The sequence below is a fragment of the Pleuronectes platessa genome, chromosome 8 (genome assembly GCF_947347685.1).
Source record: "Pleuronectes platessa chromosome 8, fPlePla1.1, whole genome shotgun sequence".
NCBI classification, from domain to species: Eukaryota; Metazoa; Chordata; class Actinopteri; order Pleuronectiformes; family Pleuronectidae; genus Pleuronectes; species Pleuronectes platessa.
Genome location: NC_070633.1, coordinates 9,459,548 through 9,472,687, shown reverse-complemented (window position 1 = coordinate 9,472,687; position 13,140 = coordinate 9,459,548). Strand labels below are relative to the sequence as shown.

The 13,140-nt window shown below is 39.9% G+C and overlaps 1 protein-coding gene across 2 annotated transcripts; it reads left to right on the top strand.

Moving 5' to 3' along the window:
- Positions 1-1,240: 1,240 nt before the first annotated feature.
- Positions 1,241-12,929, top strand: ube2d2 (ubiquitin-conjugating enzyme E2D 2 (UBC4/5 homolog, yeast)). 2 transcript variants are annotated; one of them, XM_053428537.1, is made up of 7 exons: positions 1,241-1,520; positions 3,164-3,227; positions 8,424-8,455; positions 9,187-9,264; positions 9,414-9,519; positions 9,856-9,949; positions 11,616-12,929. In XM_053428537.1, the coding sequence occupies exons 1-7, from the start codon at positions 1,497-1,499 to the stop codon at positions 11,659-11,661; spliced, it is 444 nt and encodes a 147-aa protein (XP_053284512.1). In that variant the 5' UTR covers positions 1,241-1,496; the 3' UTR covers positions 11,662-12,929. The 2 variants fall into 2 exon arrangements, with proteins under 2 accessions (XP_053284512.1, XP_053284514.1); XM_053428539.1 differs by lacking the exon at positions 1,241-1,520 and adding an exon at positions 1,769-1,960.
- Positions 12,930-13,140: the final 211 nt, after the last annotated feature.

Genomic DNA, 13,140 nt, shown 5'->3' with positions numbered 1-13,140 from the left:
GGAGCAGTGACAGATGCGGTCCAACAATAAGACTTCCGGTTTCAGCGGCAGGCTTTCAGAATAAAAAATTGTTCTATCATTTAATTGTCGCCAGACACACTAAATCGATTGCAAATAATGAATTGGTGTAAGTGTAATAATTCAAATGCAAAGGCTATTTGACAAAGTAATCATCACCCACATTTTCTCATGCAGGTGCCAAACATTAATGGTCAAATTGTCTGATGTTTAAATTAGTTTTATAGCATTGCAGACTTATTATATTCATAATTTGTATACAGAATCAGCAATTTGAACATTTCTCCTCGGTTTCACAAAGTAATGTGTTTTGATGTTTTTTTTACTGTTTCTCAGCAACATTGTGTAGATTTAAAAAATGATTGAGAAAATAAGAGAGCACAACCAATACTTTCCATTTTCTCTGATGCGGCAGATTTATCATATTTGGGATTTAGACTTTTGATCGGACAGAACCAACCATTTGAGGGTTTCTCATTAAGTTCACAAAATATGTTGATGGGTATTATTAACCACTGTTTTTCACATTGCATAGATAAAACAAATTAATCTACAGAACAATGAAGAATAACAACCCATGATAAGAGCAATACTTACTTGTAGTCATGCCTCTTTCTTGCGCAAGACTGCACATTTTGTAAGCCTGAGAGCCATTTAAGATAAGATAAGATAATCCTTTATTAGTCCCATACTGGGGGAAATTTGCAGTATTACAGAAGCAAGAGTCAAAAAGACATCAGAAAGCAATAAGTGACATACAATACTCAAGTGTAAGGACTATACATGAATATAAAGAGATATTTGGAAACTGTGAATATCATTAAACTAATGTATACATTGTAAAGACAGGAAGAAACGCAGTGTGAGAATATGTTCAGTAAATGGATTGCACATGAACCTTGGATATTCAACAGAAAGATGAATATAGCACAGTGAATATTGCAATATTGCAATGTTGCGACCTAAGGTGTTACAGTACAGTCCATAATGGTGGTGAATGTAGTTTTTACTAGGAGCAGAGCTGGTTATACATTCTCACTGCTGCAGGGAGGAACGACCTGCGTACCTCTCCTTCACACACTTAGGGTGAGTCATTTCAAAGTAGCCGATGAGGCAATCCTCTGTGGTTGTTAATGGACACGAAGCCCTGACATTGTTCCATTGCTTTTCTTGTTGCAGGGTGCTTTTACTCTGAAGAGGCGGGTTCGGTCCCGGAGTGCTGTGCTGGTTTCCGCTGGCATAACACAGGCCGCAGTGATTTGGTAGCCGCTGCAGTCGGAGGAAGGACCGCGGTTCTCCCCCCTCTATCTTTCTGGTTCGCTTCGAATATCTCTCGGTGGTCCCCTCACGCAGCGATCAGCTAACCCAGCGCAGCGCAGCCTGTTCTATGATAGCCGAGTTGTAGTATTACCGACGGACAGTGATCTCCATCGCCATTTTAATCGCACGTTTTCCCTGACAGAACCGCTAGCACAACAATGGCTCTGAAAAGAATTCACAAGGTAAGGAAGTGAACGGCGTGGCCCGGGATTTCGCAGTTTGGTCTGGGGGGGGGGGTTAGCTCCACCGGTAACCGTCGGAAGCCTTTCTGACGGCTGTAATGTGTCGTGAACGACGTAAAAAGAAGGTCCAAATCAGCCGGGCTAGGTCGGAGCCGCCAGCTAACGGTCTGTGAATAGCCAGTGACGACAGTGAGAGCAGCAATGCGCCGCTTTCCTGTGTTCACCAGTAACGCTACGAATGGGCCAAGTCCACCACCCGCTCACAAACACCAGTCACGGAAGCGGCTCGTGGTTCCGTCACGTCGGTTCACCGTTCGACAGTTAATCCAACAGTTTAATGTTTAATGTTTCTACGACCGCTGCTAGTTGGTGATATCAGCGGCGTGTGTTAGCTGTGTCTGGCCAACATTATCTGCCCCGGTGGCTGCTGGCTAGCTCGGGTAAGCTAACCCGAGATGTTTCCCTTATCGAGCCAGCTCCAGTAACGTTATATATTTAAAGTCAAGCGACGGTAGTTTCAATTTATACACGTTTCCTGTTTACGACTCATCCCTGTGATGCAACTCACACACTCAGTCCGTGTACCTAACATTATTTATTTTCGTAGCTTTAGCTCACCGGACTCGCTCCTTGATTTGACAGATAAGTTACCCAGCTAGCATGCACGCTAACGTTAGCTTGATTTAAGGGGACACTTTTACTTTGACCTAACAATTCGCCATCTCTTTCTTCTGTCTATTTAACCTGTTATGATGGTTTTCTATCAATCTGTGGATTGAGGTGGGATTGTAACAGCCCGGGGTTGTGGCTGGATGTAACCTAAGCTAGCGTGTTTTTTCCATTATATCGCATCTGTTTGAATCAAAACGTGTTTATTTCTAGTAGTCAGCTTAGTGTAGGTGTGGTATTGTATGTATTGAACATTATTAAGCTTTGCAGTCGATTGAAGGGCAACAATAAAGGGATCGACGGTGATTATGTTAGCATTGTGCTGCTGTGGTGAAAACGGGCCCCACGCGTTGCTCGCCTTTTCATGTCATGTAGCTGACAGCAGGCGAGCAGCTGCTCCTTATTACAACTTAACGTTTGTCGGTGGGATCGGGTTGGTTTATGCCCGGTGTCGTCCCTCCAGTAGGGTTAGCACATGTCACAGCGAGGCAGATCATCCACCATAGCTTGACATCCTGTGCTTTTGTCGATTGCCAGCAGGAGCTAGCATTTACAGCTAACGCATACGGCTAACGAGGGTCTACCTGGCTACACACAACTAGCTTACGTTCGGTTGAACTGAGTGTCATTTGGTTTAGAGTAATACCTCTGCTGTCATATCGTTCCACCTGTGAGGCCGTCGCAATCCTTTCTGAAATCAGTAGCTTGGTTGTACCAGAGGGGAAATTGAGTGCTGTTACTATGGTACCTGCCATAATGAGGCATGTTACGTGGTATTTATTAGTAGGAGTTAGTAACTGATTATTAAAAATCTTCTTGCAGGAATTAGTTTTTTGCTATATGGAGTGTTTGAGGTTGTGTCAGGCTAAAATAATAGTATATTTTCTTTTATTTAGATTGTTTTTAATGGAAATATTTAAATGACTAACATACTGCAGGTCCTGATGAACTGACTTATCATTTGTTTGTCACAGGAGTTGAACGACTTGGCACGGGATCCACCAGCCCAGTGTTCTGCAGGACCAGTAGGAGATGACAGTAAGTGAACATTAACACCTTCATTGTCCTGATAGTTGTGTGGAACTGGGCCTCAAAATGAACGCTCTATTTTTATTAACTGATGGATGGGGTCACCAGTTAACCCCCAGAAAGAAATGGTTCTCTATGGAATGCCCACAAGTAACAGCAAAGTAAATGTTTTTTCTAATATATGTCAGACTTAATAGATCACTTCAGCTGTAAGCTAGGTATGAATTGTCTCCAGCTTTTATCACAGGTTTAATTTTATGATTATTTTGTTAAGACTGATTGCAGAAAATTGTCCACAAATTCTTATCACAACTTTTAACTCAAATGCATACAATGTTTTCAAGCTGAGGACTATTTTGTGAAGGGGAAATACAAACATCAGTGAAGGTGCTGACTTTTGATGTCTTGTACAGTGTATTAGACTAGATAAGAATTCTGGGGTTTTTCTGTCAAGTAGATCCAAGAAATACCTGGACTTTTTCATAGGAAATACTGCTGGTAAATAATAGTCATTATAAAATAATAATATGCCCAACTCTATAACTACTTCCCAATTCCACTTCCGCCCTAAGTTCATACGACAAAGGGGGCATTTTTCATTTGGAACGTCTTTTATTCCTTTGTAATGTAGTAAATCACCACTGGGAGTACACAATATTAGATACATTACACTCATACTGTAAATATTTCCCTGGAAACTAATTTCATTTGCAATTTGGCAGTAAAAATAAGATAATGATGGGAAGCAAGTTTTTCTGACTGAATAGAAAACTGGTAACGTCAGGGACACCCAAACAGGGACCGCATTAAATAATGAAAGATGTCCTAAATAATTGTCCAATTATTGTCAGACAATCCTCGAAAGAAACCATCAGTTTAAAAAAAACACAGAATCAATCTCTCTTCATAATAGTGTTTAAAATTGAAATTCGTAGCTCCTGTGAACAGAATTCTGTGGAATCTCAGAGGCCAAATCGAAATTATTCTTTAATTACAATCTTTAGTATTTCAGCAGACAACCTGCTTGCTTTGTGCAGGCTTTGAAGTGTGTTGTCCGCCCTTGACTATGTCTGAAGCTACTAGCAGTCTAAAACAGACCACTCTAACATCCCACCAACTTGTACTTCTGCTTTGAGCATTTCTGTTCTTCACTCACTTCTAAGCAGCTTTTGTTTATCACCTAAACAATACACAGCGACGAGTAAAATCAGACACTGAAGAAGTGTCAAGGTTGGACATTTTCTTGTCAGACCAGACCTCTGTAGTAAGGGTTAGAGAAATTATGGGGATACATTTGTCATAGCAGAGGGCGTAATTGGTTTGTTAGGCTACCAGTGGTGTGCAGGCTAATCCTAAGTTTGAGCTTTATCACCATGAAAAGCGAAATTTGACTTTAGTTTAAAGGTTTAATCGAATGTTTCTGTTGACTGATCCATTCATTTGTTTTAAAAAGGTTTTTATCATGAAATATTTGCAGGAGTGGAAGATTCTCGGCTTCATGCTGTATAGTACTGATTTATTTGAGTACATAGGACTACTTTTAAACAAGGAAATACTGTAGTTATACCAGAACTCAGAAAGATTGTAGTTATATCAATAATTTACGTAAAGAACTTCAGGTGATGGGCAGTAGTCTCTCCCTCCCCCTCTCTCGCTTTGTCTCCCTCACACACACTCAGTCACAAATTTGACCATTCTAAAGACAATGTAAAAACATAGCTCTTGCAGTAGCAGCTTTGCTGCTGAACCACAGCCGGTGTGACCAACTGACAACTGCAACACACAGCCGTTCCGCGGCACAGCTGGTCTGCAGCAGGTGTGCCAGGGGCTTCATTCATAAAGTAACGATACTAATAAAATTAGCTATCGTAAGGTTTTTGAAGGCTGGGTGTCGTGATACCTTTCTAGTACTGGTATACCGTGCAACACTAATAAGCATAGTATAGTAGTTTTGGTTATGTTGTGGTAGACACAATGAGTTCCATTATTTGTGAATTTGAATAATGAAGAGATTTTCATGAAACTTATGTAACTTTGTCTTTACATCATTTTATGTGAACACTGTTTGTACTGAGGTCGTGGTCTTTCTGACTGAAGAAAGGCAACTTGCAGCTAGTAACATCACAAGCAAAGGATAAAATATATGTTAACTGTCGCCTAATGTTGTCAGGTCATGGTTTTTAAACATACAATATGTAACTTTGGCTGTTAGGGGTCTCCTAATTATAGCAATAACAGAAGACCTAGTTTGATGACATCATGAATTACTATGGGATCATGGGAGTTGTTTTTCTTGTGTTCCCCCATGTTAAACTTTTATTGTAGCTTCGGTGACAAAAACTCACAGCAAACGTCAATGAATAATCGGGATCCATTACGAGTGACCAGTACAAACAGGGGAGGGAAAAAACTGCCGGCTGGTCAATTGGCTAACTTGCAAGAAGTGTGTTTCTCCTTTATCATGCGTTGTTTGCCTTAGAATTTGTAGCAACCCGTCTCTCAAGCAGAGATAGGTAAATGGTGACATGGCGCAATGAAACATCCTGTTGCCTTCAATAAAATTTGATTTCTCCGGGTTTGAACGATGTATAATATCTTAAATTGTAATGTTTTGTCAGGAACTAATCATAGCAATCTAATTTTAAAAATATTTAACTGTAAATAATTTACTTTTCATAGCAACATAGCAGGACAAAACATTCATTCTCATGATGCATGGTCTTGTTTAGTGTTAAACATAATGTTATCACATTATTGTCTGTGGAGAGATTGTAAGACTGTGTCATACATGTGGAATTAGTCAGGTGATTGATAGTTTGCTAATACAGTGGCAGGGCTTTTATCCTTAAAACATGCTGCTGTGGACTACTAATTATTACTACCTGTTATTGGTATTAGAATTCAGATAAAACAAACGGCTTTTATTTACTGTGTAACTGAGTGGTAAGACCTTTCTGTAAAATGTGCAGTTTTTCAGAACGTTGAATATTGTTAAAACGAATGTAGCTAACTGACCCTTGTTGCTAACACTAGCTTGTTCCACCAACCAACTGCAGACAATATGATGTCCGCAAATTCAGTTGGCACAAGAATTATAAATAAACAAATATAACAAATAGTCAGCCATACACTTTGGTTTAATAAGTTTATGCTGATATTCTATAAAGGTTGACATATGCCTCATTGTACAGATGAACAATGATGCTGCAGCTTGTAAGGGAGGGGTGTGGTGATGCTCATCATGAGTGCAGCACCTGGTTTTCACAGGGGACCAACACCACATCATTATCTCACATTTGAGATTTGTGACATGCACACAGGAGCATAGGTAGTTAGTATGTAAATGGGTCTTATGTTGAATTAAACAGAGAAAATTCACTGGGTATTTGAGTACAAATTGGCACATTAAGTCATTTTTTAAAACATATTTTGTTTATCTGGTCAGCAAAAATGTTATGTTATAATCTGTTACTATACCCATTAATAAATAAGGTGTATTGCTGATATATTTCTGGTTTTCCTCCTAATATTTTTTTCCTCCTATGCAAGAAGAACAACAAATAACGTCGGCCAAATTTGGCATTGGATACGTGGTGCTTAAAAAGTACTGGGTGACTGAGTCTAGTGTATGCTTAATAGACAAAATAGGGGTGGTAATAATTTATAACAATTTCTATTATTTATTTTCACTATCAATTTTTTATTATTCCAGGGGAAGCGTTTGTGGTCAAATTATAACAAAAAATTTACATATATTTCAATGGGCTTCAAATAGGCTTCCATTACATGGAGGTATGATATGCTATCAGAAGTGTGATGGTTTAGAACCATTAATCTTCATTTATCTATCTATGATTATTCTTTTTTTATTTATTTTATCGATTATTACTCAAAAGCTGCTTTTGACCCTTGCCTGTAGTTTATTTGATAAGCAACTTCATCTTCTACTATGATGTTTTTATATTCATTACAGATATCAGCAGCTTTATGACGATTATTCCAGATTTAGATTTTATTCTAACTATTCAAAATTGAAGTTTATATCTACAACACCAATCTCTGAAGTTAAAACTTAATTTAATCATAAATTAGGGCAAATTAATGATATCTTGTTTGGAATTTAAGGTAATGATATAATATAATAATTCTACTGAATTATCGATATCCATGATGAGAAATCACACACACGTCAATGTAGTTTGAACCTATTACAGATGTTGAAAAGATTTGAATAGTTAAAACAGCATTAATGATTATTTGGACAAGTCCAAATGATGCAATATATATTTCTTATACAACAATTAGTACTAGTCGCAATAAAAGTCAAAATGATGTTCTGTGTGACTGTCGGTGTATCTGTCACTCACACAGTCTCTGTAGACCGGGACATTATCACTGCGGTATGAACCTTAAATCCTCAGTAAACCGAGAAAAGAGGAGAAATAAGAAGAAGAAGCAGATCTACAAGTTTTCTCTTCAGGTTCATACCACAATGATCTTGTGCTGCGGTTCCATGTGGAGTCACCTTTACACAGTTTGCGGCTAACGGTCTCTCAGCCATTTTTGAAACGTTGACTCCAGAGAGGAGACGGCATCGTCATGTGAGCTGAACAAAGCACAGGATTGGCTGGTTTACTGCCCCCATCTCAGGAGACGCTGCCACAGTGTGTGCCTTGCATTATAATAGACCCGACTACAAAATTGGTTGCCAACTATTTTTATAATCTATTAAATCAATTATTTTTTGCAACCCTAATCACATGTACTTGATCTAAAGTGACATTTGACTCTCGAACATCAGTATGGGAAAAATGAGTAGCAGCAACATCCCTCTTCACCGCATTTGCTGCCATCCAAGAACTAGTTAACCACTCGTCTACAAGCTGCGAGAAAAGTGTTTTTTAACCCGTGATTACCACAATCAACTTTTTACCATTACAGATGTCATCAGACCTCATCAGGATGCTAAAATGTGGACATGTTCAAATGTTTATTACACCTATTGATTTGATTCATTTAACTTGTCTTTTCTGATCATTAAAAAAATGTTTATTGTGATTATACGATGTTCCCAGGCATATTTGGCATGAGATGCAGATAGGAGCTCGTTACTCCTGCACACTCCATGTGAAATATGATTTTTACACCTCACAGACACATTTATCCTCATACTGTTAACCAACTTCTCTGTTTCTTTTGTTGCAGTGTTTCACTGGCAAGCCACAATAATGGGACCTGTAAGTATTCACTTTCTCACAGCCTCATCACACTCTAGTTTTTTGGGGAATAAACAAACAGAAGCCGTTTTCAGACTCTGTGGAATGTCCGGACTTTCTCTGGAGTTCACCTTTCAAACATGAACAATGCGTCAGATTTCCCGTTCAGATGCCGACAACAGAGAAATCTCTGGAGGGTTCATGTGAGGGGAGGTGCAGTGGCCGGACGTAACATATGGATTCTGCTGCGTAGATCACGTGATTTGATTATAGCACATCCACAACAGTGTCGGCTCCTACCACCAAAAGCTCTCTGCGTGGCTGTCTTCTACGTGTGTGTCGCTGTTTTTTTCACATCTGTCTTAAGAACGTCATGAACACACCCACTCGCTTGCAGTGAATCCTTCCGATGATCTCCTGGTGCGTTCTCACGTGGGGAGTTTTTACTACAGGGCTGGCTGTCGAAACTCTGGAGAAAGTCCAGAGCCTCTGACATTTGTGTTCTCACATACAGTCCAGAGATTTTTTTCTCTCTGAAAGACCCAACATTGCTCTTCAAACAGTGCTTAACCAATGTAGGATGTAATGGGGCTTAAGTAGTCTGAACCAACTGCTCAGCGCTTACTTCATCAATTTAGTCAGAGAAGAAGTCATGATAACCGCAGCCCCTGTGTATAATGTATTGTTAAATTTAGTCTTAAATGTAATTTGGCCCTGTTTGCAATTGATGGGTTCCTTTCTCCTTGCATTAGAATGACAGTCCTTATCAGAGCGGGGTTTTCTTCTTGACCATACACTTCCCCACAGACTACCCCTTCAAACCGCCAAAGGTAAGCATGAATAGGCTAAGCACAGCATTGCATTTCACATTGAGAAGTGCTACTTGTCAACTATAAACATGCCACAGCTTTATATCAGTTTCCTGTCCCTCTTTCTCACCCCCACTCTGCCTGTGTATACATTTTTTTTTTTTTTTCAGGTTGCGTTTACCACAAGAATCTATCACCCAAATATCAACAGCAACGGCAGCATTTGTCTTGACATCCTGCGATCACAGTGGTCTCCGGCTCTCACCATCTCCAAAGGTAGGCTGTTCCTCACTGGACGTCAGACATGAACCGCTGCTCGTATGGTTCCTGGTAAATGGCTGATGTTACTGCATTTTGTTAAAATTTCTGCATTTCTCTCACAGAGGTCCTTGTACTGCACTATCTGTAAATCTTAATGTTCTTACCACACATTTTTTTTATTTTTTTTTATTTTTCATGAGACATTAATTCCATGTATAATAGTCATGACATACTCGACATAACTTAAATTTTGGGCTCATTTGAAGAAAAATTTTAGAAATTCTGAAAGTATCTGTTTCCATTTGTGAATGCTGATTGGTTGAATCATAACCTTCTCTCATTCCATTCCAGTCCTCCTGTCCATCTGCTCTCTGCTGTGCGACCCAAACCCGGACGACCCCTTAGTACCCGAGATCGCCCGCATCTACAAGACGGACAGGGAAAAGTAAGTGCTTTGCTTCATGTTTTGTGCATCAGAACAGTGTAGTGTGATTTGTTCCTCTGCTTAGTGCTGTCTTTTCAGCATTAAACATGTATTTATTTTTATTTCAGCAGTCTCGAAAAACAATGATGATTTTTTGCATCTTTGGATCTGGAGCTGCATGAAAACGTGTTTATGTCTGAACTAGGTGCTGATGAGGCAATAACTGCTGCCATGATGCAGACTTTGCAGAAATCCCAAGGAATTTAACCAGCTTTGGTCATGTCTTCAGAAAACGTTTATAACTGATATTTGATGATCACTTATGCTTTACAATTAAATATATAACAGAAGCATTTATGCAAGTACAACAAAAGATCCTGGACTTGAATGAACAGGAAGAAAAAGCTTAAATTGTGTGAACTGGTTTTACAAATCCAATCTCTGTTCGCTCTCAGCCTCTGAAATGTTGCTATATTCATCCCTCAAATTGAATAATTCTTCAATCTGACCTTCACAATTGTAGTTTCCCTCCCGTGTTTGCTGCTAGACCTGTAACATGGTAAAATATACACATCATCTTAGATCAGTAGTGAGACAGTACAGGGACTATGAGTAAGTTTCTCTTACATTGGAGCAGTTGGCTGGTGTTTCCTTGCTGATCTGTGCAGTGAATGTTCTGTCTACTTTAGTGACACTGTCCAGTCAGTGATTGTCTGTCATTAGTGTTCTTGACATACACATAGAACATGATAATGTAACGTTCTGTCTGAAAAACCTGGTTGATGTTGTTTTTACATGCGTGATAATCTCTGGTTGGATTTGGCAACTAAACTGGTTCCTTTAGCAATATATTTTCACTGTCTCTCTCTCTCTGTGCGTTCTGCCTCGGCCAGTCGAGCTGTTACATGCCCTCACTTGCAAAAAATAATTAACGTCACATCACAGCCCTAGTTGTAGACATTTAGTTGGTTTCTGTCACTTAATATCTCCGATTACAATGCGCATCATGTCCCGACCAGATCAACGGACATAACCAGGATTGTGGGAATGGCTCTTTGTTCTTTTGTTCCTGTCAAATATATGCTTGATGAGTGCAGTCCTTCCTATCACTGATTGGCCAGCAGCAGTGATTTCTGTTAGCTGCTGCACAGGAAGATGAAATCGACCGACCTGTTGCTGCTAAATGGCAGAACTGTGTTGTCTTGTAGAGAAGCAGCCAGCTGGTCACTCTGCTGCTGATGTCAGGTCAGCCGCTAAACTTATGATGTACACATGGTGACAAATAGAGGGGACACCTATGAACTCTGCCAGTCCGAGGCTGGAATGTTGTGCCTCTATTCTGGCTCAACGGGTACAAACATGGAGTATGGGTCATTGTCTTTCAGCCTTTAAAGCGGTGGAGGTAGTCATAGAGCAGAATTGACCTATGTAAAGAGTTGGAATGGAGGGACATGATGCATTTCACACCATGTCAATACTGCAGCTTGTTTGGGTCAGTGTAAACGGGCAAAAGCAACAAAATGAGGGACGTTTTAACAGCAGTGAAACAGGATCGCTGAATAAAACAGGCTTGTGTTTCAACTTCCCCACAGATGTTTTGTTTGTGTAATTAAATCCTAATGTGTCCAAATGTGTCAACTAACAGTTCACTCCATGTGTCTTTCTCTTTCTCTCTGCTTGTCCACAGATACAACAAAATAGCGCGGGAATGGACACAAAAGTATGCAATGTAGTGTTGGAGTAGAATCATGGCCAACCACCTCTACAACATAAAGTTAGGGGAGCTACAGACGTAAAGAGAAAACAAACAAAAAACCATACAAACAAAATGAGAAGTTTAAAACAAGATCTTGTTGGTTTCCATTGGAGTGCTTTCTTTGAGCCACGCCCCCCCCCTTCCCTTCACCAGAGTACCTGTAAAACTCCCTCTGCCCCGACTCCCCAACCCTCTCTCTCTCTCTTTCCCTCTCTATTGTTCCCTCTCTCTCTGTTTGACTCTCCCCTCCCCCTCCCGCCTCTCAGCTCACCTTTCTATCCTCCAGTGTACATATTGTCAACTTGCATTGGTAACACCTGTCTCTCTGCTCCTTTTTTTTTTTCTTCTTTTTTTACCTCCTGCCTCCCATCTCCTGACTTCCGTTATATTTGATCATGATGCAGGTTGGGCTCTTGTGCCAGCAGCCGACAACCCTCCCCCCACCTAACTTCCCCTTTTACATACACACCTGCATCCTCACCCATCTCCCCCCAGATGAAATCACTAAATGCATTCCTTTGAGCATCTGTAAAAACATTGAGGGGACCTTATCCTTCATTTCCCTTTTTGTTTCGTTTCTTTTTAGGGGAAGGGGTACAATAATATGGAGGGATTTTTACACTCTGCATACTTTCTTGTTTTGTTGTCCTTGTAATTTCCATCTGTCGAGGTGACTATTCAAGAAAGTCGTTTTCGCATGCGAGTTGAAGGGCACTCTGTATTTTATACACTTAAAAATCCTTACACCATGGCAGGCTGTGTAAAACGGCCTCTTCTGGTCTTCTGTTGGATTCTATGAAATTACTTGAATTATCCCTAGCCCACACCTTCTGCCCCTCCCCCCACCCTCGAAACACCTTACCCAAATTGACCCCTTTGTACGCACACACACACAACTATAACCCCATGTCACCCCCCCGCCACGTTTTCTTTATTCACAAAGTGGAGGTCCTGGACCAGGTATTTAAGCAATTATTTTTCTTAGTTTAACCTGTGTTTTTATACCCCAACCCCATAACTCTTTAGGTTGCATTTTTTTGGTTTTGTTTATTTTCATTTTATTTTATTTTTTTGCTATTGTTAAATTAGAAGCTAACATCTTAAATGGCTATGGGACTGGCTTGTGCTCTGGGTGCGAGGAGAACCCACTCTTCTTGCACAAAACCTCTGTATATTGAATTACCTGAGAGGCTCGTTGAGCTTTGTGTGTTGATTAAACTGTGTAATAAAAACCCATGACTCCTGTGTTGACTCATTCTAAGAACTTTTTTAAAAGACATGTGAAGGTAAAGAGGGTATGACCCACCTCTACAGACATTTAGCAGAATGAGCAGCGGAAAGACGTCATTACCACATCGGATCACTGTTATTTTATAGAATGAATCTCCTCTAATAAAACTATTATTGCATATTGAGGGATATCTGATTACTAAGTTAAACAAACGAAAATTGAATG